Source organism: Prionailurus viverrinus, chromosome E2 (assembly GCF_022837055.1).
Source record: "Prionailurus viverrinus isolate Anna chromosome E2, UM_Priviv_1.0, whole genome shotgun sequence".
NCBI lineage: Eukaryota > Metazoa > Chordata > Mammalia > Carnivora > Felidae > Prionailurus > Prionailurus viverrinus.
The window spans coordinates 46,158,965-46,186,417 of record NC_062575.1 but is presented as its reverse complement, the minus strand read 5'-3'; the positions used below and the strand labels follow the sequence as shown (position 1 = coordinate 46,186,417).

The 27,453-nt window shown below is 36.4% G+C and overlaps 1 protein-coding gene across 1 annotated transcript in view; it reads right to left on the bottom strand.

Annotated features, from left to right (window-relative positions):
* Window positions 1-27,453, bottom strand: part of LOC125152565 (zinc finger protein 850-like) — a 52,899-nt gene that overhangs the window by 5,755 nt on the left and 19,691 nt on the right. Inside the window, exons 3-8 of the mRNA XM_047834645.1 lie at window positions 19,983-21,493; window positions 18,476-18,542; window positions 17,434-17,560; window positions 3,022-3,148; window positions 2,410-2,508; window positions 1,125-1,178 (exon numbers count right to left, since the gene is read on the bottom strand). Coding sequence (XP_047690601.1) covers window positions 1,125-1,178; window positions 2,410-2,508; window positions 3,022-3,148; window positions 17,434-17,560; window positions 18,476-18,542; window positions 19,983-21,414 — 1,906 coding nt within the window. The 5' untranslated portion in view covers window positions 21,415-21,493. The remainder of the gene's footprint in view (window positions 1-1,124; window positions 1,179-2,409; window positions 2,509-3,021; window positions 3,149-17,433; window positions 17,561-18,475; window positions 18,543-19,982; window positions 21,494-27,453) is intronic.

Sequence of the window (27,453 nt, the reverse complement as noted above, 5' to 3'; positions counted from 1 at the left end):
CTTAGATAAATCCTGAATGTAAAACATTATAGGACAATTTGACATTCACTGTTAAAAATATTCTTGTTTGAAAAAAAATGGGCAAGATATTGTTCTTGATTCCAAGACTAAAAGAAACATAGCATAATTTATTTTTAAAAAGATACACATTCCTCAAGATGATGTAATAAAATTGAACATATGCATTGTATATATTGCTGGAAAAAGCTTTAAAAATCGTCTACTTTTAGGGGCACCTAGGTGACTCAGTCAGCTGAGTGTTTGACTCCTGATTTTGTTGTGGTTGTGAGATTGAGCCCCACATTGAACTCTGTGTTGAGCGTGCAATCTGCTTAAGACTCTCTCTCTCCCTCTCCCTCTGCCCCTCTCCTGCTCACCTACTCTCTCTCTCTCTCTCTCTCAAAAAAATTGTCTACTTAAAAAAAATCGATCATACTGGGCACGTGGGTGGCTCAGTTAAACATCTGACTTCAGCTCAGGTCATGATTTCGCGGTTCATGAGCTCAGGCCCCGTGTCGGGCTCTGTGCTGACAGCTTAGAGCCTGGAGCCTGTTTTGGATTCTGTGTGTCTCTCTCTCTGCCCTTTCCCCGTTCATACTCTCTCTCTCTGTCTCTGTCTCTCTCTCAAAAATAAATAAAACATTAAAAATTTTTTTAAATCAATCATAAAAATATGGGAAAAAACTATTTACAAAAGAAAGTATAGAAGAATGGAAGTTTCAATTAGAAATTAAAATTGGAAGAATCTGAAAGACAACCTCATTATGCAAGTATATCTCTATTATTATATATTAATATTATATCTAAAGTTTATTAAGAAAGGAAGGCATATGATATAGTGTTTTAGAGGAAATCCATGATGAATTTGTATATATGTGTATGAGTTTGTGTGTGTATATAATATAAATGCATGTAATATGTGTGCTACAGTTATCTATTTATGGGATGTAAAAACTCATTTTAAAAATTGATTTTGAAAGTTAACTTCTATCTGTTCATCAGCAATTCAGATGAAAACATGTCCACTATATCTAAACTTCTTTGATTTGACTTGGAGAGGCAATGTAGCTTATGAGCTAAGAAGCATGTACAGCTTGGGTTTAAACCTTATCTCCAACACTTACTAGTTGTTGACCTTGGACAAGTTACTTCAAGTCTCTGTGTCTCAGTTTCCTCTTCTGTAAATAGGAAAAAATAGTATTTTTGAAAAATAAAAATCTAATTATGTCATAGCTCTGCTTAAAATCTTTTACTTATTTCCACTTCAGTCAGAAAAGGTTCAATCATAATTTGCAATGTCATCATAAACTGACTCTTTCCAACATACACATCTCTGATCACAGCTCATACTCTTCTCTTTGTTTGCTCTATCCCAGACATTCTGGTCACCTTGGTGCTCCTTATACACAATGAGCCTGCTTGCCTCAAGACGTTTGTACTTACTGTGCCTTCTGCCTTGAATCATCCATGTTCATGACCTTCTCCCTCACTCCCATTCTATTTTATGCTGATTGCATGCATCATGCAATGCTTGATCATCCTCCCTCACCTCAATCTCTTCTTGTCTGCAACCTCTACTATCCTATTCCAAGCACAGGACCTTTACACCCAAAACTCTCTACCAAGGTGACTGCAGTCACTCCTAGGGCTCCAACTATTACAACTCTGTGAGGCTTTTCCACCATTTAGTCTTTAGCCATTTTCCCTGGTTGTGGTATTTGAACCGCAAATAATTCTACAATTATAATTAATTCTACATTTTGAATGATTTTTATGGATTTTTAAAAAAGTTTTTATTCAAATTCCAGTTACTTAACATGCAATGTAATATTAGTTTCAGGTGCATAATATAGTGATTCAACACTTCCATACATCACCCAGTGCTCATCACAGCAAGTGTACTCCTTAATCCCCATCACCAATTTTTCTCAATCCCTAGGCTATAAGTTTCTTAATAGCTGATATATTTTATAATGTTCTAGAAAAATATTCTCCACAACACAGAATATTAGGAAGTGTTGGCTGAAAGAATGAATACATGAATAAAATAATGACTAAAAAAACTGAATATATTGAATACCAAAATGTTTAAAGGCATGACACATGTATAGACCAAAGGCAAGAGAGAGTGAACTAATTGGAATTAGATCTCACATAAAAGTAGAAGCTTCTCATTAGAATTACCTACTAGGAATAGGCAGAAAACATGAGAGAAAAGAAGCATGGAGAGTATTAGGTTGAAGATGGAGGTGTGGGCATTTGGAAGTTCATAGTGTAGTTTACTTTTATTAATAGTTGTTGGACTTTGAGAGGAGATTCCTCTAAACATCTCAAAGATGTGGTCTCCTCACTGAGCAGCTGGTTTATATCCAGCATTCCTTTTCCCTTACATAATCGTCAATCACTTACCTAGGTACGGGTCCCTTGTCAGCTCACTGTCAAAAACACTCCAAGGCTCCTTCCCTTGCTCCAGTAAAGAAATCACATCTGGCTTGGGAATGCAAAGTCCTACTCACAAGAGAAGAAAGGAGATTTTTGTTGTAGGTATCCCAGGACTCAAATCCTGTCCTGTGAACAGCAAATAAAAGGTGATGCCACTATTGGAAGGGCCACAAAAAAAGCAGAGAAGATGGAGTTGGCCTTGGGACCAATGAAACTACATATTCCTGGGGTGCCTGGGTGGCTCAGTTGGTTGAGTGTCTGACTCTTGGTCTTGGCTCAGGTCACGATCCCAGAGTCATGGGATCAAGCCCCACATCAGGCTCTACACTGAGTGTGGAACCTGCTTGGGATTCTCTCTCTCTCCCTCTGCCCCTCTCCCTTGCTCTCTCAAAACAAACAAAAACAAAACAAAACAAAACAAAACAAAGCCATACATTCCCAACTCTACAAATCTCAAGCCATTTCTTTAGGAATAGGGAAAGGAAATACATAGGATATATGAGAGGAGTTGAGAAATTCTTCTCAGGGAAAGCAAATATTCTAGAGCACTCTAGACTTTTTGGATAAAGGTATACTTACCAACTGAGACCAGGTTGCTATAATTTTCCAACATTACATATTTGTACAAATTCCTTTGAGTCGAGTCCAGGCATTCCCACTCTTCCTGACAAAAGTCGATACACACATCCCTGAATATCACAAATCCCTGAAACAAAAAACCTGAGTTATTCTTGTGTAATGAAAATAAATGACTTCATGGTAGAAGGAGAGATGAGAAACAAAAGGAGAGGAAGTAAAGGAGAGTTTTGGAGAAATGGAAAAGAAAGAAATGGAGAGCAAATAGGGTGGGTTCAATACCTGTGATATGAGTGAAGACTAAAGTTAGTGTTAATCAAAGAACAGGACTCACACAACCCAATTCCTACAGATAAAAACTGTGCCCAGTGAGTGAATTCCAAGGTCCATTCTGGTTTTAAAATATACTAAATCCAATTAAGAGGAACATCCCAATTAAAAAACGAATGAGTATGTAGTATATTCTCAATAAAGAGGAGTATGCTCCTGCTTCCCCTTCCTCCTTGAAAACTCAAATTATAAATAATTGGTAAAGTCTTGAAAGGGTATCAGAGGATAACATTTTAGAATAATAGGAATATAAAGAAGATCTTAACATTTTGGGGGTGCCTAGGTGGCTCAGTTTGTTAAGCATCCAACTCTTGATTTCGGCTTGGGTCATGATCTCATGGTTGGTGGGTCTGAGCAGAGCGCACTTGGGATTTTCTCTCTCCCCTCTCTCTCTGCCCCTTCCCTCCACACCCTCTCTCTGAAAATAATAAATAAACCTTAAAAAAATCCAAAATTTTTCAATAATCAGAAAGCAGGTCACATGAAACATACCAGAAAACAGAAACACAACGGCCTGCTCAATATTGGCCCAAAATGGGGTGCATGGGTGGCTCAGTGGGTTAAGCATCTGAGTTCAGTTTAGGTCATGATCTCACAGTTCATGAATTCGAGCCCTGCATTGGGCTCTGTGCTGACAGCTCAGAGCCTGAAGCCTGATTCAGATTCTGTGTCTCCCTCTCTCTGCCCTTCCCTCACTCATGGTCTCTCTGTCTCTCAGACAAAAAATAAATAAACACTAAAAAATGCTTTTAAAAAAGTAGTGTCCTAAAGTGACAAACAAAACAAAATTTAAAATGTTAACAAATTTAGGGCTGCCTGGGTGGCTTAGTCAGTTAGGTGTCTGACTCTTGGTTTCCGCTCAAGTCATGATCTCACTGTTTCATTGGTTCAAGCCTTGCATCAGGCTCTGTGCTGGTGGCACGGAGCCTGCTTGGGATTCTCTCTCTCCCCTTCTCTCTCTGCCCCTCCCCCACTCATACTGTGGCTGTCTCTCTCAAAAATAAACTTAAAAAATTTTTTTTAATGTGACAAATTTTGCAATACTGAGATATGAACTCTCAACTAGAGTCATTTATTCAGTCAAAATTTATACAAATGTGAGGTTGTATAAGACATTTCTGCAGAAGCAAAGGATCACATATGTTATCTCCTCTGCACCATTACTCTTTTGTTGTTTTTTATTCTTTTATTTAAAACAAAAGTTTCTGGCACAAAAACAGACACATAGACCAATGGAATAGAATAGAAACCCCAGAACTAGACCCACAAACGTATGGCCAACTCATCTTTGACAAAGCAGGAAAGAACATCCAATGGAAAAAAGACAGCCTCTTTAACAAATGGTGCTGGGAGAACTGGACAGCAACATGCAGAAGGTTGAAACTAGACCACTTTCTCACACCATTCACAAAAATAAACTCAAAATGGATAAAGGACCTAAATGTGAGACAGGAAACCATCAAAACCTTAGAGGAGAAAGCAGGAAAAGACCTCTCTGACCTCAGCCGTAGCAATCTCTTACTCGACACATCCCCAAAGGCAAGGGAATTAAAGGCAAAAGTGAATTACTGGGACCTTATGAAGATAAAAAGCTTCTGCACAGCAAAGGAAACAACCAACAAAACTAAAAGGCAACCAACGGAATGGGAAAAGATATTCGCAAATGACATATCGGACAAAGGGCTAGTAACCAAAATCTATAAAGAGCTCACCAAACTCCACACCCGAAAAACAAATAACCCAGTGAAGAAATGGGCAGAAAACATGAATAGACACTTCTCTAAAGAAGACATCCGGACGGCCAACAGGCACATGAAAAGATGTTCAGCGTCGCTCCTTATCAGGGAAATACAAATCAAAACCACACTCAGGTATCACCTCATGCCAGTCAGAGTGGCCAAAATGAACAAATCAGGAGACTATAGATGCTGGAGAGGATGTGGAGAAACAGGAACCCTCTTGCACTGTTGGTGGGAATGCAAATTGGTGCAGCCGCTCTGGAAAGCAGTGTGGAGGTTCCTCAGAAAATTAAAAATAGACCTACCCTATGACCCAGCAATAGCACTGCTAGGAATTTATCCAAGGGATACAGGAGTACTGATGCATAGGGCCACTTGTACCCCAATGTTCATAGCAGCACTCTCAACAATAGCCAAATTATGGAAAGAGCCTAAATGTCCATCAACTGATGAATGGATAAAGAAATTGTGGTTTATATACACAATGGAATATTACGTGGCAATGAGAAAAAATGAAATATGGCCTTTTGTAGCAACGTGGATGGAACTGGAGAGTGTTATGCTAAGTGAAATAAGCCTTACAGAGAAAGACAGATACCATATGGTTTCACTCTTATGTGGATCCTGAGAAACTTAACAGGAACCCATGGGGGAGGGGAAGGAAAAAAAAAAAAAAAAAGAGGTTAGAATGGGAGAGAGCCAAAGCATAAGAGACTGTTAAAAACTGAGAACAAACTGAGGGTTGATGGGGGGTGGGAGGGAGGAGAGGGTGGGTGATGGGTATCGAGGAGGGCACCTTTTGGGATGAGCACTGGGTGTTGTACGGAAACCAATTTGTCAATAAATTTCATAAAAAAAAAATAAATAAAATAAAATAAAATAAATAAAAAACAAAAAACAAAAAACAAAAGTTTCAGCTTATTGAGGTATAATCAACACATGAATTGCATATGTTTAAAGTGTACAATGGGATTATCTGACATATGTTTATTTTATGAAATGATTACCACAATTAGGTTAATTAACATATTCATCCCTTCACATAGTTACTATGTGAGGTAACATAAGTGAGAACACATAAGTTCTACTTTTTTAGCAAATTTCAAGTACATAACACAGCATGATTAACTATAATCACCACGATGTACATCAGATTCCCAAAGTTAATTCACCTTATCACTGAAGGCCTATATCCTTTGACCAGCATATCCCTATCTTTTCCTCCAACCCAATCCTCCTTTGTAACCACCATTTTATTCTGCTTCTGTGAATTGGACTTTTTTTTTTTTTTTTTTTTAGATCTCACATATAAGTGAGATCATTACAGTATTTGTTTTTCTCTGGCTAATTTCAGTTAGCATAAAGTCTTCTAGATACATCCATATTTTCATGGCTGAATAGTATCTCATTATATGTTGCTGTATTTCTTTCTATCTATCTATCTATCTATCTATCTATCTATCTATCTACTTACCTACCTACCTACCTATCTATCTAGATGTCTATAAAGAGAGCTCACATCTATTTTATCCAGTCATCTATCAGTGGACACTTAGGTTGTTTCCATATCTTGACCATTGTAAATAATGCTGCAAGAAAATGAACATGGTAGTGTAGATATATCTTCAGGATACTGATTTTGATTTCTTAGGATATATACCCAGAGATGGAACTGCTGAATCATATAGTAATTCAATTTTTAATTCCTTGAGAAATCTCCTTACTGTATTCCCTAGTGGCTGTACCACTTTACATTTCAACCAACAATGTACAAAGTTTTCTTTTTCTCTATTTCCTCACCAACACTTATCTGTTGTCTTTTTGGCAACAGGTCTGAGATGATATCTCATTGTGTGATCTTCAGATTTTCCCTAGTGATTAGTGATGTTAAGTACCTTTCTCTTAAAAATTTTTTCATGTTTGTTTATTTTTGAGAGAGAGAAAAAGAGCACACGACTGCAGGAAGGGCAGAAAGAGAGACAGACACAGAATCTGAAGCAAGCTCCAGGCTCTGAGCTGTCAGCACAGAGCCTGACACAGGTCTTGAACTCATGGACCGTGAGATCATGACTTGAGCCTGTCAGAGGCTTAACCGACTGAGCCACCCAGGCACTGCTAAGCACCTTTTATATACCAGCTGGCTATTAGTATATCTTTTTTAGAAAAATTCTATTCAGGTCCTTTCCCCATGTACAAATCATGTCATTTGTTTGTTTGTTGTTTATTTGTTTTGTTTTGTTTGCTACTGAGTTATATAAATCCTTATGTATTTTGGATATTAATGGTTTATCAGATATATGGTTTGCAAATATTTTTTCATTCCATACATTGCCTTTTCATTTTGTTGACTGTTTCCATTGCTAGACAGCTTTTTAATTTGATGTGGTCCTGCCTATTTATTTTTGCTTTTGTTGTCTGTGTTTTTGGTGTCATATCCAAAAAATCATTGCTCAGATGAATGTCAAAAAGCTATTTATTTACATTTTCTTCTAATAGTTTTATGGTTTCGGATATTACATTTTCTTTATCTTGTCATTCATTTTTTCTTTGCTCCTATCTGACTGGGTAATGTCAAATGACTTGTCTATGACTTCACAGATTCATTCTTCTGCTGGGTTAAGTCTGCTGTTGATGCATTTTTCCTTTCACTCATTGTATTCTTCAGCTCCATATTTCCTGTTTTTCTTTTTTATGATTTCTATATCCTTGTTAAAATTTTTTTGTTTGTGCATTGCTTTTCTGATTTCATTGAATTATCTTTCTATATTTTCTTCTTACTGAGCTTCCTGAAACAATTATTTTGAATACTTTATTGGACAAATTGCATGTCTTCATTTATTTGGGGTCGGTTACTGTAAAATTATCATGTTTCAGGGCATCTGGCTGGCTCAGTCAAACATCTGACTCTTGATTTCAGCTCAGGTCATGATCCCAGGGTCATGGGATCAAGCCCTGCCTCCGGGTCCTCACTGAGCATGGAGCCTGCTTAGGATTCTTTTTCTCTCCCCCTGTGCCCCTCTCCCCTGCTTTCACTCGCTCTCTAGAATAAAAAAAAATTAAGGGGCACCTGGGTGGCTCAGTTGGTTAAGTGTCCAACTTTGGCTCAAGTCATGATCTCACAGTTCATGGGTTTGAGCCCCATGTGGGGCTCTGTGCTGACAGCTCAGGGCTGGAGCCTGCTTCGGATTCTGTGTCTCCCTCTCTCTCTGCCCCTCCCCTGCTCATGCTCTGTCTCTCTGTGTCTCAAAATTAATAAAACATTAAAAAATTTAAAAAATTGTTTAAATTAGTTTTCTTTATTTTTGAGAGGCAGAGAGAGACAGAGCGTGTGGGGGGGAGGGGCAGAGAGAAAAGGAGACACAGAATCAGAAGCAGACTCCAGGCTCTGAGCTGTCAGCACAGAAGCCAATGCAGGGCCTGAACTCACGAACCATGAGATCATGACCTGAGCCAAAGTCAGACGGTCAACCGACTGAGCCACCAGGCACCCCACATTAAAAAAATTTTTTTAATTTAAATCATCATGTTCCTTTGTTAGTGTAATGTTTCTTTGATTTTTTGGTGTTCACTGAAGTTTTATATAGTGTGTTCACATTTTCAGAAGCAGACTCTTCCTCCTGTCTTTACTGATTTGCTTCAGAGGAGAAATGCCTTCTTTCAGCCTTTTCTGTGGACTGAAAGGAGGTAGTAAAGGATGTTTTATATCAGGACTGGGGAGCAAAAGAGCAAAGAGTTACATAAGAGATCAAGAAAGAGAAAAAAAAAAACATTAGCACAGTGGCAAGAGAATATTCTGGTATAAACATAAAATGGAAAATCTAGGACAATAGATGGTAAGTAGACATGAAGACAAAACTGTCCAGATGGGCTCACTAGGCAGATGGAAGACCATGGGACACTCTCCAACTAGCAATGTTCTATACCTTGTGAAAATTGTATGGTGCCATTAATGAAAATTGACATTGTTTCTAAAGTTGGGGTCAGTTACTATAAAATTATCATGTTTCAGGGCATCTGGCTGGCTCAGGCTATAATTATACAAGCAATGTTTCCATGAATAATATCCTTGTGCATATGCCTGACACCAGTAAGATAAAGTCCTAGAATTGGAATTGCTGCTGACCAGACATGAATTTTAAAGTTTTGAAGAAAATTCCAGCTGGCCCCTATTGAGGCAGTACCTACTGATTCAACTTGCCTACCAAGATGGTGTGAGAATATTATTTTCCACTCTGTGCCCAACATTTGCCTCTATGAGAAGTAAAAATGGAATTTCTCATTTATACTTCAAATAATATTGATAATTATTTTTACATTATAAGAATGAGTGCTTCTGCCTAGTTGTTATTGCAGTTCATATTCTATGAATTATTTTTTCATATTCTGGCCACTTAAAAATTTTTTTTAATTTATTTTTTTAATTTAATTTTTATTTAATTTACTTTTTATTTTAGTTTTGATTTAATTTTTAATTTATTATTTTTGAGAGACAGAGTGTGAGTAGGGGAGGGGCAGGGAGAGAGGAGACACAGAATCTGAAGCAGGTTCCAGGCTCTGAGCTATCAGCACAAAGCCCAATGTGGAGCTCAAACTCACGGACTGTGAAATCATGACCTGAGCCGAAGTCAGATGCTCAACTGACTGAGCCACCCAAGTGCCCCTGGCCACTTCTTTTTAAAAAATTTTTAAATGTCTATTTATTTTTTGAAAGAGAGAGAGAGAGCAGGGGAGGGGCAGAGAGAGAGGGAGACACAGAATCCAAAGCAGGCTCCAGGCTCTGAGCTGACAGCACAGAACCCAACATGGGTTCAAACCCATGAGATCATGACCTGAGCCAAAGTCAGAAATTCAACCAACAGGGGCCACCCAGGTGCCCCTATATTTTGGCTACTTCTTAATGTGTTTAGTAATTTTCCCTTATTGAGATTAGTAGTAAGTTTGCATTTGCAACTTACGTTGCAATATTTGCAACAAATGTATCATAGTTTATAAAAAAAGGCAAAAAGTCATACTTGTCAATCTTTTCCACAAGGGACTCCTGGTTTTGCATGATTTAAAAATATCATCTTCTTTTCAAGCTGGCATGGAACACTCACCAAGATAAACCACATTCTGGAACATAAAATATAGCCTAACACTGAAAAGAATAGAAATCACGCAATGTCTACTCTCAAATAACAATGGAATTAAAAGAAGTTAATTAACAGGAAGATAACCAGAAAATCACAAAATATATGGAGATTAAACAACACATTTCTAATATATAGGTCAAAGAAGAAATTTCAAGAGAATTTAAAAATATTTTAACTAAGTGAAAATGAAAATACAACCTATCAAAATTTATGGGATGCAGCAAAAGCAGTTGCTCTAGCAATTAATGTATATATATTAGAAAAGAAGAAAAATCTAAAATAAAAAGTCTAAGTTCCACCTTAAGAAACTAGACAAAGAACAAATTAAATCTAATGGAAGCAGAAAAAAAAAAAAGAAATAATAAGAATTAGAGCAGAAATCAATGAAATTGAAAATAGGAAATTGGGGCGCCTGGGTGGCTCAGTTGGTTAAGCTCTGACTTTGGCTCAGATCATGATCTCATGGTTCCTGGGTTAGAGCCCCGCGTTGGGCTCTGTGCTGACAGCTTAGAGCCTGGAGCCTGCTTCGGATTCTGTCTCTCCCTCTCTCTACCACTCCCCCACTAGTGTTCTATCTCTCAAAAATAAATAAGCATTAAACATTTTCTTAGATGTTTAAAGAAACAATGCACAATCTTCTCAAGCACACGTGAAACAATCTCTAGATCATATGGTAGGCCATAATATAAGTCTTAATAAATTTAAGAAGACTGAAATCATATCAAGCATCTTTTCTGACCACAATGATATGAAACTAGATAACAATTACGAGAAGAAAACTGGAAAATTTACGAATATAATCAAGTGGGATTTACTCCATGGATGCAAAAAAAGCTCAACAGCCACAAATGAGTGAAAAACGCCACATTAACAAAATAAAGGATAAAAATCATACAATCATCCCAACAAGGTTCAGAAAAAGCATTTGACAAAATTCAACATCCATTTATAATAAAAACTCTTAAAGAAGTGGGTATAGCAAAGAAATGCCTCAACATAATAAACACACCATACATATATACATAAAATATAATTTCTCCCAGCTTTATTATTTAATCACAGCTTTATTAATATAATTGACTATAATACCATAATATTGTGTAAGTTTAAGGTGTACAATATGTTGATATAATACATATCTACTGCAAAATGATTAGCATCAGAGTGTTAGCTAACACTATCATTTAAAATAATTACCATTAAAAATTTTTTTAAGTTTATTTATTTATTTTGAGAGAGAGAGATCATGCGAACAAGGGAAGGGCAGAGAGAAAGGAAGAGTCAGAGAATCCAGAGCAGGTTCCACACCGTCAATGCAGACCCCAATGTGGGGCTTGAACCAACGAACCGTGAGATCATGACCTGAGCAGAAACCAAGAGTCAGAGGCTTAACCTAATGAGCCACCTAGGTGCTCCACCCCTCCCCCCCCATTTCTTTCTTTCTCTTTCTTCCTTTCTTTCTTTTCTTTCTTTTTTTTATGTTTATTTTTTTTTGAGAGAGAGCGAACAAGAGGGGGAGGGGTAGACAGAGGGGGACAGAGGATCTGAAGTGGGCTCCGCGCTGACAGCTTGACAGCAGCAAACCCAATGCGGGGCTTGAATCCATGAACCCTGAGATCATGACCTGAGCTGAAGTCACTTCACCAACTGAGCCACCCAGGCACCCCAAATAATCACCACTTCTTTTTTGCAGTGAGACATTTAAGATCTACTCAGCAACTTTCAAGTATATAATATTTAGTCACCATGATATATATTAGATCCCTAGAACTTATTCAACTTACAACTAAAAGTTTGTACCCTTTGACCAACATTTCCCCACTACCCCCACCATCCTGTGGTAATAATCACTATACTGTTTTTGTGAGTTCACCTATTTCAGATTCCACATATGAGTGATATCTTATAGTATTTTCCTTTCTCTGACTTATTTCACTTAACATAGTGCCCTCAGAGTTAACCCAACTTGTCACAAATAGCAAGATTTCCTTCTTTCTCACGAATGGCATTCTATTGTATATATACCACTTCTTTATCCATTTATCCACTGACTGACTTAGTTTATTTCCATATCTCGGCTATTGTGAATAATGCTGCAAGAATATGGAAGTGTATGCATGTGGAATTTAAGAAACAAAACAGATTAATATAAGGGAAAGGAAAAAAAGGGGAGAGAAGCAAACCATAAAATAGACTCTTAGCTATGGATAACAAACTGAGGGTTGCTAGAGGGGAAGTGAGTAGGGGGATGGGCTAAATCGGTGATGGGTATTAAAGAAAGCACTTCTTGTGATGAACGCTGGGTGTTATATGTAAGTGATGAATCTCTAAATTCTACTCCTGCAACTAATATTACACTATATGTTAACTAACTAGAATTTAAATAGAAATAAAATAAATATAGCATTAAAAAAAACATACCATTAAAGAAAAAAAGAAAAAAGAATATGGACTTATAGATGTCTCACTGATACCTGTTTTCATTTCCTTTGGATATATACTCAGAAGTGAGATTGCTGAATCATATGGAAATTTTATTTTTAATTTTTTTTTAAATTTTTTTTTCCAACGTTTATTTATTTTTGGGACAGAGAGAGACAGAGCATGAACGGGGGAGGGGCAGAGAGAGAGGGAGACACAGAATCGGAAACAGGCTCCAGGCTCTGAGCCATCAGCCCAGAGCCCGACGCGGGGCTCGAACTCACGAACCGCGAGATCGTGACCTGGCTGAAGTCGGACGCTTAACCGACTGCGCCACCCAGGCGCCCCTATTTTTAATTTTTTAAGAAACCTCCATATTGTTTTCTATAGTAGTTATACAAATATACATTCCCACCAACAGTGCACATCCTCACCAACACTTGTTAACTCTGGACTTCTTGATAATAGTCATTCTAACAGCTGTGAGGGAATATCTCATTGTGGTTTTGGTTTGCATTTCCTTGATTAATGACATTGAGCATCTTTTCATGTACCTGTTACCTATTGTATATATTCTTTTGAAAATTCTTTTGAATTTTTTTTAGATTTCTGCCCACTTTTTAGATTTATTGGGGTTTATTTTGCTAGTGAGTTGTATGAGTCTATATATTTTGAATATTAACCCATTTTTGAAATATGATTTGCAAATATTTTTTTTTCATTCCATAGACTGCTTTTTCATTTTGTTGTTTCTTTTGCTGTGCAGGAAACTTACTTATTTAGTACCACATATTTATTTTTGCTTTTGTTGCGTGTGCTTTTGGTGCCATACCCAAGTAATCATTGCCAAGACCAATGTCAAACAAGTTTTTCCTGTTTTTTTTCTAGGAGATTTAGGGTTTTAGTTCTTATGTTTAAATCTTTAATCCATTTTGAGTTAATTTTTTTGAGTGGTACAAGATATGAGTCCAATTTCATTTGTTTTCCATGTGAATATCTAGTTTTCCCAACACCATTTAATGAAGAAACTATCTTTTCCCCCACTGAAGAATCTAGGCTCCCTTGTCAAATATCAGCTGACTATATATTCAAGGGTTTATTTCCGTGTTCTCAATTCTGTCCCATCGGACTGTTTTTATGCCAGTACCAACCAGTCTTAGGTACTATAGCTTTGTAGTATAGTTTGAAATTAGGCAGTATGATGCCTTTAGCATTGTTCTGCTTATTCAGGATTACCTGGGTTATTCATGGTCTTTTGTGCCTCCATACAAATTTTAGTATTGCTTTTCTATTTCTGTAAAAACTGCCAGTTGAATTTTGATAGAGATGGCATTGAATCCATAGATGGCTTTGGGTAGAATGAACATTTTAACAATAATTCTGATTCACAAACATGGGGTATCTCTTATTTCTGTCTTCAGTTACTTTAACCAAAGTCTTGTAGTTTTCACTACACAGATCTTTCACCTCATTGGTAAAATTTATTTCTACATATTTTATTATTTCTGATGCTATTATGAATTAGATTATTTTTAAATTTCTTTTTCAGATATTTTGTTGCCAGTGTATAGAAACACAACTCATTTCTGTATCTTGTTTTTGTACCCTGTAACTTTATTTTTTGATTCACTCTTACAGCTTTAAGGTGGAGTCCTTCAGATTTTCTATATGTAAATTCATATAATCTAAACAGACAATTCTACTTTCCTTCCAATTTAGATGCCTTATACTTATTTTCACATATGATTGCATTGGCTAGAAATTCCACTAGTATGTTGAATAGGAGTGGTGAGAGTAGACATCTTGGTGTTATTCCTGAACTGGAAGAACTGTCACCTTTCACTGTCAAGTATGATGGTGGCTGAAGGTTTGTCATATTTGGCTTTTATTGTTTGAGGAAGGCTCCTTTTATACCCAAATTTGCTGAGTGTTTTTATCATGAAAGGATGTTGTATTTTGCCAAATGCTTTTTTGCACCTGTTGAAACGATCATATGATTTTTATCTTTCATTCTATTAATGTGGTATATCACATTTATTGATTTCTATATGTTGAACTATCCTTGTATCCCAGGGGTAAATCTCACTTGATTGTGGTGTATGATTCCTTTAATGTCCTGTTGAAATCAGTTTGCTAATATTTTCTTGAGAATTTTTGCATTTATGTTCATCAGGATTATTGACCTGTAATTTTTTTTTTTTTCTTGTGGTGTCTTCATCTGGTTTTGGCATCAGGGCAAGGCTAATCTTGTGAAATGAGTTTGGGAATGTTCCTTCCTCTTCAATTTTTTGAAACAGTTTGAGAAGAATTGGCATTAATTCTTTAAATGTTTGATAAAATTCAGCAGTGAAGCTTTCAGTGCTGGGCTTTTCTTCATTGGAAATTTTTGATTACTGATTGAAGCACCTTACTAGTATAGTAGTTGGTCTAGATTTTTTTATTTCTTCATAATTCAGTCTTGATAGGTTATATGCTTCTAGGAATTTATCCACTTCTAGGTTATCCAATTTGTTAGCATATAAGTGTTTATAGTAGTTTTTTATGATCCTCTGTATTGCTGTGATATCACTTGGAATGTTTCCTCTTTCATTTCTGATTTTATTTGGGTCCTTTTACCTTTTTTCTTAGTCTAGCTGAATGTCAATTTTATCTTTTTGAAAAGATTTTAGCTTTGCTAATCTTTTCTATTGCTCTACTAGTCTCTATTTCATTTATTTCAGTTCTGATTTTTGTCACTTCCTTTTGCTAACTTTGGCCTTAGTTTGTTCTTTTTCTGGTTTCTTAACATTTAAAGTTGTTTATTTGAAATCTTTCATTTTTCCCACTATACGCATTTATGGCTATACATTTCTGAGAACTGCTTTCACAACATTGCATTTGTATTTGTCTGTTGAATCTCCATTTTCATTTGTTTGGAGATTTTTTTTGTTCTCTTTTTGATTTTTCCCTTGGCCCAGTGGTTATTCAGGAATGTGTTGCTTAGTTTCCACATATTTGTAAAATTTCCAGCTTTCCTCTTGTTCTTGATTTTTAGTTTCATACCATTGTGGTTGGAAAAGAAACTTGGTATGAGGTCAGTATAAATTTCCTAAGAATTGTTTTGTGACCTATCATATGACCTATCCTGGAGAACATTCCATGTGCACTTGAGAAGAATGTGTATTCTGCTGCTGCTGTTGAATGGAATGTTTTATATATGTCTGTTAGGTCCATTTGTTCTAATGTATGATTGAAGTCCAATGTTTCTATATTGATTTTGTCTGAATGATCTATCCATTACTTAAAGTGAAGTATTAAAGTCCCCTACTGTTCTTGTATTGCCTATTTCTCCCTTTAGATCTGTCAGTATTTGCTCAATATATTTAGGGCTCCAATAGTGGGTGCATAAACATCTTGATGAATTAACCAACTTATCATTATATAATGACCTTCTTTGTCTCATTATAGTTTTTGGCTTAAAGTCTATTTTGTCTTATGTAAGTATGGGCTAACCCTGTAAGGCCAACCTCACTTTCTGTTGGTTTCTGCTTCCATGTAATATCTTTTCCATGTCTTCACTTTGAGCCTACGTACGACCTTAAAGCTGAAGTGCCTCTCTGTGAAGACAGCATGTAGTTGAATCTCATCCATCCAGACATTCTATGCGTTTTGATTGGTAAATTCAATTCATTTACATTCAGGGTAATTATTAATATGTAAAGACTTACTAATGCCATCTTATTACTATCTCTCTGGCTGTTTTGTAGTTCCATTGTTCTTCCTCACCCCACCCCCTCCCTCTTACTGCCTACCTTTTCCACGGATGGTGATATGCTCTGATTCCCATCACTTTATCTTTTGTGAATCTAATAGGTTTGTGCTTTGTGGTTATCACGAGACCTACATAAAACATCTTCTAGATAAAATAGTCCATTTTAAGCTGATGAATAGTAACTTTAATCCCATACAAAAGCCCCTATTCTTTATTGCCTTCTTTTATGTTTTTGATTTTACCATTTACCTTTTTTTTACTATTCTGAATTCATTAACAAATTACAGTTCTTTTTTTATATTCTTATTTGTTTTATGGTGTCCCATACATCTTGTAGGCTTTTTTCACTCTCTTTCATTCCTTTTTTCTTGGTTCTCCTCTGACTGGGAGTCCCTACCCTTCATTTCTCTGATTTTATATTTGCTTGGTCTATCCTTGTGTTGATGTTCTCTATTGCATTTTTCATTTCATTCATTCTTCAGCTCCAGATTTCTGTTTGGTTTGTTTTTAGGATTTCTCTTTGTTGGATTTCTCATTTTATTCATGTACTATTTTCCTGACTTGCTGAGTTCTGTGTTTTATTGTAGCTCATTGAGTTTCTTTAAAATGGCTAATTTGAATTCTTTATCAGGCAAACCACATAATTGTGTCTTTGAATCGAGGATTATTGAGATCTTGTGATGTCATATTCATGGATTCCTCATGTTTCTTGGAGTTTTGCATTGCTGTTTTCTCATTTGAAGTAGTCACCTCCTTCAATCGTTACTAGCTGCTTTCAGGTCGGAGATACTTTTTGTTGGTCCTGCTTATAACTAGGTCTTTCTCTGTCCTTGTAGGAATACATGTGCTCCATGCTTCTTGCCCCCTTGTGGCTTCTTTGTCTCCTCTCAAACTTACAACTCACCAGGCTGGCTGCTGGAAACCTCTTTTGTCTTTCTTAAGATAATACTATAGCTCAAGTTTGTGATTTCTCCCTTGCCACAGACTCTGGTTTGTTTTCTGCATGCTCTCGGTCTACCAAAACTGGCTCTTAGTACCATACTTGGGAGCTGAAGGATTGGGGGAGCTGTGGGTTTAACATTTGGGGCTTTAGGGGTGCCTGCAAGCCAGATGGAGGTTCCTTGGGCAAGGCTTTCCCAGTGGCTTGTGTTGAACTTCCTGCTTGAGTCCTGAATGCAGCCAAGTAAGAACTGTGTTTATTTTTGCTGTTTTTTTAAATTTTTTAAATGTTTATTTATTTTTGAGAGACAGAAGGCAAGTGGGGGAGGGGCAGAGAGAGAAGGAGATACACAATCTGAAGCAGGCTCCAGGCTCTGAGCTGCCAGCACAGAGCCTGCCACGAGGCTTGAACTCATGAACCTTGAGATCATGACCTGAGCCAAAGTCAAACACTTAACCGACTCAGCTGCCCAGGCACCCTGAAACTGTATTTCTTTAATGCACTCTGATATTCTTATATCCTGATATCAGGTACTGCCTCAATACTATGGGTGCTGCAGCAGAGAAACAAGTTTCTTGAGCAGCATTCTATACAGGTGGGGAAGCTGGGCAATCACCCACTATTATCACTTGCAGAAGTCATTGCTGGTTAGTTCAGCAACATGGTGTGCTGCCTTGGGGAACAGGTAGCACTGGTGAAGTTCATCTTACACCCCCCACCCCCCACCTTTTTTTTTTTTTTTTTTGCTCTAACAGAGTGCTAAAATCTTTCCTCAGGAAATCTGAAGTTCTGCAAAGGCTCTCTCATCTGTGAATGTCTGCTCAAATCAGCACTCTCCAGATTTACCCTGAATGCAGCCAAGAGGGGCTGGGGCTGGTTCACAGACTTCTGCTGTTTCCCCAGTCTGTACCAAGGACTATCAGCTTATTACTTTATGTGGTGGGTGAGACTCCTCTCAGGTCCTTTAGCTTATGGTGTTGGATCTCACAACAACCACAGAGGCCCTTTTTCTTATAGGTGGATGCTGAATTTTAGTTGTTAAACTTGGAGGCCAAATGAAGGCATGCATCTTATGCTGTCATTATGCTGAGGTCATTACTCAAAGTTCAAATTTCTATGAAGGAGCTACCCTCTTTATTTTTACCTCAGTATGAATTTTGCCTTCTCACACATTACAATCTCATATTTTTCTTTATCAAGATGAATTATCCCTGTTCTATAAGAAACAGATGTTAGTCAAAATTTTCTTATATTCACTTACATGAATATCTTTTTTTTCCCATTATGATGTCTTTGATGTTGAATAAGACAAGGATACTAGCTAAAAACTTTTCCCTAAAAAAAACAAAATTGAAAGATAATAATGACGAAGGCTAATACTATGCAAGTTTTATTATGTGATAGGCACAATTGTAGAATCCACATAACAAGCCTCTGAAGTGAACGAATTATGCCCACATTACCAAAAGCACATTATATATGCATATAAAATGACCTGGAAGAATAAGTCGGTTAACATTTAGGAAATAACTGGGTCAAGAATGTTGGCCAAAGGGAAGCAGAGCTTTATAATATATAAATCTTTAAAAGTAGAAGAGATCCCACACATTTTCTCTGAAATGAATAAAAAACAAAGCAGACACATTCAAAAGGGGCCATCAAGATAACTCTTTATAATGGTAAAATTTTCAATATTTGACAAAATAGGGGCTTGATAAAGACAGATGAATACTTTGAAGCCAATAAAAGTAACCAATATATTTACAACAAATATTAAAGGCTGGTTATAGTATAGCACAATCACACTTTCTGTCAAAAACAATGATATGTAGTTTTAAAGAGTTTGCTCCAAAAGTTTGATAAAGATTGTCTATGACTGGTATGATTACAGATAACTATCTATTTTGTTCATATCTACATTAATATAGAGAAAAATTATTTTGCAAAAAGAGAAGTATAAACTTTATAAAAGGAAAATAAAGCAATCTTCCAAAACAAAAGATACAGATCCACAAGATATTAAAGGGTACTTAAAAGTAACAGTAACTTAACACGAACAAAATGGAACACAGATACAAACACAGATATGCAAATTTAGAAACAAAGACTGACCCGATATCCATGCTTTATATGTATAAAAATATAAATTACCATCAAACAAGCAATAAAAAATACAAAAATATAGTTATTAAATAAATGGCATTCAAATGAGAAACAGGAAGAAGACTAAATTTAGACCCTCAATAAATAATTTAAAATAATTTTGAGATGGATTAGTAATTCTGTATAACGCACAAAAAATTAAGAACATAAAAAAAAAAACAAAGGTAGCAGGATTAGTCCCCAAGTGAATTTTTCAATGTTTAAAATAAAGGCAAAATACAATAAATGGTTTTTTAATTTTTAATATTCACAAGTATGAATTTTCCAAAAGTAATGAAAGAATGAATATAGACAGAGATCTTCAGAGTGGTTTTCTTTTCCTGTATAAATTCTTTCAGACTAAGTGGTAAAGCATAAGTAAGGCATTTGTACCTTAATTACATTTGTAGTGACTCTCACCAGTATGAATTTTCTTTTCTGCCCTGTGTCCTTCCTTAACCACATAATTCTAACTTATAGAGTTTCCAATTCACAGATCTACTACTTACCAGTATGACATTTTTTATGTTGCTGAATCTCTGAACCTCTCCCAAAAGCCTTTCCACATTCCTTACATTCATAAAGTTTCTCACCAGTATGAATTTTCTGATGTTGAGTAAGGCTTGAGCCTGTACCAAAATTCTTCCCACATTTCTTACATTCATAAGGTTTTTCACCAGTGTGTATTCTCTGGTGCCGATTAAGAGCTGAACCACTACTGAAGGACTTTCCACATTCTTTACATTCATAGGGTTTTTCACCAGTGTGAATTAGCTGGTGTTGGATAAGTTTTGAGCCACTACCAAAGGCCTTGCCACATTCTTTACATTCATAAGGTTTCTCACCAGTATGAATTCTCTGATGTTGAGTAAGGTCTGAACCACTACTAAAGGCTTTCCCACATTCCTTACACTCATAGGGCTTCTCACCAGTGTGCATTCTTTGATGCTGAATAAGTTTTGAACCACTTCTAAAGGCCTTCTCACATTCCTTACACTCATAGGGTTTCTCACCAGTGTGAATTCTTTGATGTTGAGTGAGATCTGAGCCACTATTAAAAGCCTTCCCACATTCCTTACATACATAAGGCTTCTCACCAGTGTGAATTCTTTGATGTCGAGTAAGGGCTGATCCAAAACTAAAAGCCTTCCCACATTCATTACATATATATGGTTTTTCACCAGTATGAATTCTCTGATGCCGAGTAAGGGCTGAACCACTACTAAAGGCCATTCCACATGCTTTACATTCATAAGGTTTCTCACCAGTATGAATCCTTCGATGTTGAGTAAGGTTTGAACCACTGCCAAAGGCCTTTCCACAGTCCTTACATTCATAAGGTTTCTCACCTGTGTGAATTCTGTGATGCCGAGTAAGGGCTGATTCAAAACTAAAGGACTTCCCACATTCCTTACACTCATAGGGCTTTTCACCACTGTGAATTATCTGATGTCGAATTAGGCCTGATCCAAAACTAAAGGCTTTCCCGCATTCTTTACATTCATATGGTTTCTCACCAGTATGAATTCTCTGATGATGGGTAAGGTTTGAGCCACTACCAAAGGCCTTTCCACATTCACTACATTCATAAGGTTTCTCACCAGTATGAATTCTTTGATGGTAAGCAAGGTTTGCACCACTACCAAAGGCCTTGCCACATTCTTTACATTCATAAGGTTTCTCACCAGTATGAATTCGCTGATGTCGAATAAGGACTGATACAAAACTAAAATCCTTCCCACATTCCTTACATTCAAGGAGTTTCTCATCAGTATGTATTCTCTGATGCTGGTTATTGAAAGTGGGCATGTCTTCAGAAGTAAATATCATTTGACTGAAATGTCCTTCCTGAGATTCCTGTTTTCTCTCAAACTGGCTTTTACATTCCCAATCACCTCTGAAACTTGAACACTCAATGCTGTTTTTTAAAAGTCTTTCCATTATCTCTCATCAGGATGATTCTACTCCATAAATATCCTTTTTCAGAAATAATTTCTTGGTCTCAACCTTGATTCACAGTCTGAAAGAAAATATAAAAGCAAACATTCACTTTTTTTGTGTTCTGGGAGGAAAAAAAACTTTTATAATAGAAATGAAAAGACTTAACCGAAACTAATTTTCATAAAAAGTGAGTAGTTTATACAGTTCTCAAATATGATGGGGCAACTTGACAAACCGATAAGGAAAGTAAAAAGAATGAGAAGTCACACTGGAAGGTAAAGAGATATTTAGGAAAATAGATTAGTCAGTTGTTCCTATAGTGATCTAAATAAAAAAAAAAAAAACCTTCAAACATGGGACCTTGATAAATATAAAGATGTCTAGGCTCTACCCCAATTTTGTAAGAGAATAAATCTAGCATCATATACATTTTAAAATGTGGGTAATTACCAATTAACCCATTTCTTAGGGTTGTTTGGAACACTAACTACACCTAGGAAAAAATCTAGGATAAATAGGTAACAAACATAAATTGCATAGAATTTGAAGGAAATAAAAGAGAATGTTACTTCAGATACAGCAGTATCCTGATGAAAGATTAATGTGATAAATGAACAATGAAGAAGGAAGAATCTATTGTGGTTAGAATGTGGCTTACTTATGCCATTTGATAAAATCCATGTTTGTGTAGGAAGTCTATGAATCTAAGCTTGGGAGAGCAAAAAAGGGGATACAGCAAAAGCTACTGTAATTGAGAATCTAGTTTTAAAATCTGAGAGAAAGGAATAGCAGATAGAGGTAATGTGGTACTATTGGCAGATTTCAAAGATGCAGATAAGTATTCTGAACCCCAGCTCCAATGATTATTGAATAATTCTGAAATCACACATAATGTATATATGTAGTTGTATTAAGTAACTGCACAGTGTTTAGTAGCTATTATTTTGTAAGACTTCTATGCCAGAAAAGAAACTAGGAAAATGAATGGATTTAAGATATCAATTAAGTCCCTGAGCAAATATGTCAAGCCCCAAAAGGTGAAAACATCTGAGCTCCATTCTCTTCCTATAACACTCATACAGCAATCTTGTTTGAGGTTGGCCTAAATATGTCTTGAAATTGTTCTTTCCCTCTCTACTGTCAATAGATGATCCAGGCCAAAATTATCTTTTATTTGGACACAAAAGTAGCATTTTATCTAGCTGTCCGCCTTGCTAGTTTTCCACCCCTAACAGCCAGAGTGATATTCAGCCTGGCACTTTCATGTTCAAAATGCTTCAGTGGTTCCCACCGTTCTTAGGAAAAGACCCACAGTCCTTAACTTGGTCTTAACAATTCCTTAACAACCTGCCTCCTGCATGCCTCTTCAACTTGCTACCTATTTCCTTTTAACAATAAACTACAGCTACATTGGTCTTCTCAGTTCTTCAAATGCACTAAACTTTAACCACCCCCCCCCCCAAACACACATGCCATGATTTCATCTGCCCTAAATAACCATCCATACCACCGTCTCCACTGCCACCTCTTTTGGCCTTACAAGCTCCTGGCCATTGTTCAGGTCTCTGCTAAGTGGCATATCCTAATAAAAATCTTTTCTGAATATTCAATCTTAACTATGCACATCTCACCATTATCTCACAAAGCACTTTGTTTTCTTCCATTCTTTGTGTTTGTTTGGTAATGGGTGATTACACATTTGTCTCCTACAATTGCAAATTTCATATTTGAATGTTTGCTTAATGTCCGTCTGCTACAGTACAGCCAAACTTCAGGAAGGAAGGATAACCAACGTCTGTTACTTTAATCAACTTGAACCCTGGCACATACAAAAAGAGCAAAGTACATTTAGTGAATGCCTAATGTAGTAAGTTAGTTTCAAAATTCAAAATAAGTTAGTTTGATAAACTTCTAAAAACAAGATTTCTCTAGAAAGAGAATACACTTTTCTCTCAAAGAGAACAAGTGGATCGCATGCAGTTTTTCCTGTCCTTTTAACAGACTCACTGAAATGAATGAAATGGATTTTTTTAAAAAAGGACCAAACCCACAAGGTCAAAGACAAGTAAAGAGGAGGTAGCAGCAACAAAAACTTTTGAAGTGGGAAAGCATGAAGACAAATTAAGACTAGCTTAACAAACCAAAAAATGCCAGGAGCCTCTGAAATATTCTTTCAAGTTTGCTGTATATTAGAAATTTTTCAAAGAAAACAGAAATGACAGATTGTTTTAGAAAATAGCATTTAAGAAATTTTCCAGACCTGAAGGACATGAATCTCCACATTTAATGGACTTACTTGATACCTAGCATAAAAAATAAAAATGATTCACACTAAGATATGTTTTACATTAGGTTTCAGGACACTAGGAACAAAGAAAAGAACTTAAAAGGCTCCAAAGAGTAAAAACAGGGCATCAATAAAAGAGCAGGAATGAAAATGGCTTTGAAGTTCTCAACCATATTCTATTTTTTTTTTAATTTTTTTAACGTTTATTTATTTTTGAGACAGAGACAGAGCATGAACGGGGGAGGGGCAGAGAGAGAGGGAGACAGAATCCGAAGCAGGCTCCAGGCTCTGAGCCATCAGCCCAGAGCCTGACGCGGGGCTCGAACTCACGGACCATGAGATCGTGACCTGAGCTGAAGTCGGACGCGCAACCGACTGACCCACCCAGGCACCCCTCAATAATATTCTAAACCAGAAGTCATAACCTTAAAATTCTGAAGAAAAATATTTCAAGTAGAATTCATGTCCTGTGAAAGAACAAATATACTGGTTGAAAAGCCCTTTTCAGATATACTAGAATTCACAAGTTTAACACATTTATCCATTTTTACATGCCACTTACACAAAAAAAACAATTTTGATAATTTCACGTTTTCTTAGAGTAAACCAAGAAACAGGAAGGCATGAAATCCAAGAAATAAAAACTGAACAAAGAAGAAGGGAACAGAATTCAAAAAGTAGGCAAAATGTAGAATAATAGTGGGCAGAGAAGGACAAAGGATTGTAGGAGGGCTGTCTAAACATAGGAAATGCCAAATTTCCCAAAAATTTGTTTTCTAAAAGACTGAGTATGAATTAGTGATAGCTAAATGGACAACCACATACAACAAAACAGGCAACATTACATAGCAAATAAAGTTGTACAGCAAAGTAAACATGACTCATACCTCAGTTATGAATAAATTCATGATAAAGAGTAATGAGCTTTAGAATGAGAGAAGATATTTATTTACATTTATTTATTTTTGAGAGAGAGAGACAGAGCACAAGCGGGGGAGGGGCAGAGAGAGAATGAGACACAGAATCTGAAGCAGGTTCCAGGCTTTGAGCTGTCAGCACAGAGCTCAACGTGGGGCTTGAACTCACAAACCGCGAGATCATGACCTGAGCCAAAGTCAGACACTTAACCAACTGAGCCACCCAGGTGCCCTGAGAGAAGATATTTATAAAATATTTTTTTATCAAAAACCTAGTATCCAGAATATAAAGATCTTTTTCAAATCATTAAGTTAAGCTAAAAGATCCAAGAGAAAAGGAACCACTAATAAATAAGAAGATATCTGTTATCTAATAAAGAATTAGTCTTGTATTTGTCCCAGGTTTCTAGATCATAGTTTCTAAAACTCTTGGAATTTCCTAAGTGATATAAGTGTCTTTCATATTGGATCACACTTGAGTTTATGCTAATGAGGTAACTCATGTTGTGCCTGTATAGGTAGCTTCAGCATTGGAGGCGGTCATCAGAAAGACTGAGCCAGCCCAACCTCTGGGACAGCAGAATGAAGCTAGAGACAGAGATCAATTATGCAGGCAGTAATTAAGCATTCATGTCACAGTGGAACCCCAATAAAAAGCCTGGACACTGAAGCTCAATATAACTTTCTGGCAGATAAACACATTGATGAACCAGAAAGGTAATGTACCCTAATTCCACAAGGAAATTCTACAGAAACCATAGTTGGGTTCCTTCCAGATTTTGCTTATGTATCTCTTCATTTGGCTATTCCTGATTTGTATCCTTATGGTTTATAATAAAACTTTAATTCTGAGAACAGTGCTCTTCTGAATTCCAAGAGTCATTCTAGTAAATTATTAAACCTGGCAGCGAGGGTGGTCACGGGAACCCTTTCCCCATAACAAGATTTGTAGCCAGTTGGTCTAAAGTAGGGAGAGGTAAACATTTAGCTAAAACCTGTGGAGTCTGACACCAACTCAGGGTGGTTAGTGACAATTCAACTGCAGTTCACCAGTTGGGGTTAAAAACAGAATAACATCCCATGTGCACAGACTGGAAAACTTAGGAGTATTAAAAGATAGCAAAACTCCTCAAAGCAATCTGCAGATTCAATGCAACCTGTATCAAAATTTCAATGGCCTTTCTGGAGAAATGAAAAGCCAATCTTCAAATTCATATGGAATGGGCAGGGAATAGCCAAACAAAATTGCAAAAGAAAAACAGAGTATGAAGATCTACCTCCCAGTTCCAAAACTTACAAACAAAAAGCTACAGTAACCAAAACACTGCACACTGACACAAGGATAGATCTATGGACCAATTGGATAGAACTGAGAATCCAGAAATAAACCTAAACTTCTATGACGAATTGCCTTTCAACAAGGATGACAAGTCCATTCAATGGGGAACAGAAAAATATCTTTAACAAATGGTGCTAGGACAACTGGATAAATATATGCAAAAGAATGAAATCAGATCCTCTATCTCAATTCACATAAAAAATTAACTCATGAAAATGGACCTACTTCTTTACACTACACACAAAAATGAAATCAAAATTAATTAAGGACCTAAATGTGAGAACTGAAACCATAAAAATCCTAGAAGAGAGCACAGGCAGTAATTTCTCTGACATCAGCCATAGCAACATTTTTCATAATGTCTCCTGAGACAAGGAAAATCAAAGCAAAAACAAACTATTGGGACTATATCAAAATAAACAGCTTCTGCACCGCAAAGGAAACAATCAATAGAAATAAAAGACAACCTACTGAATGGGAGAAGATATTTTCAAATGACATATCCAATAAAGGACTAGTACCCAAAATATATAAAGAACTTTTATAACTCAACACCCAAAAGATAAATAACCCAATTTAAAAAATGGGCAGAACCCATGAAGAGACATTTCTCCAAAGAAGACTTACAGATGGCCAACAGATGCTCAACATCACTCATCAGCAGGGAAAAGTAAAAAAAAAAAAAAAAAAAAAAAAAAAGTAAAAACCACAACAAGATATCACTCCACACTTGTCAGAATGGCTAAAATCAACAACAAAGAAACAAAAAGTGTTGATGAGGATGTGGAGAAAAAGGAACCCTTGTGCACTGTTTGTAGGAAAACAAATTGGTGCAGACACTGTGAAAAACAGTATGGAGACTCCCCCCAAATTAAAAATACAATGATCCAGTAATTCTGCTAGTGGGTATTTACCCAAAGAATATGAAAACACTAATATGAAAAGATATATGCATCCCTATGTTTACTGCAGCATTATTTATAATAGCCAAATTATGAAAGCAAGTCAAATGTCCACCAATAGGTGAATGTACAAAGAAAATGTGGTGGGATATCTGGGTGGCTCAATCGGTTAAGTGTCCAACTCTTGATTTTGGCTCAGGTCATGATCTCACAGTTCGTGAGTTCGAGCCCCAAGATGGGCTCCGTGCAGACCATGCAGAGCCTGCTTGGGATTCTCTCTCTCTCCCTCTCTCTCTGCCCCTCCTCTACTCATGCTCTTTCTCTCTCCCAGAAATAAGTAAATAAACTTACAAAAAGTTTATTTATATGTATATATACATATATTTATATGTATTTTATATGTATATATACATATTTATATTTATTTAGTTAGTTTATTTATATGTATATGTGTACTTATGTGGTACATATATATACAATGGAATATTACTCAGCTATAAAAAATCTTGCCATTTGCGACAACATGGATGGATATAGAGGATGTAACACTAAGCGAGTTAGTCAAAAATAAATACCATATGATTTCACTCGTGT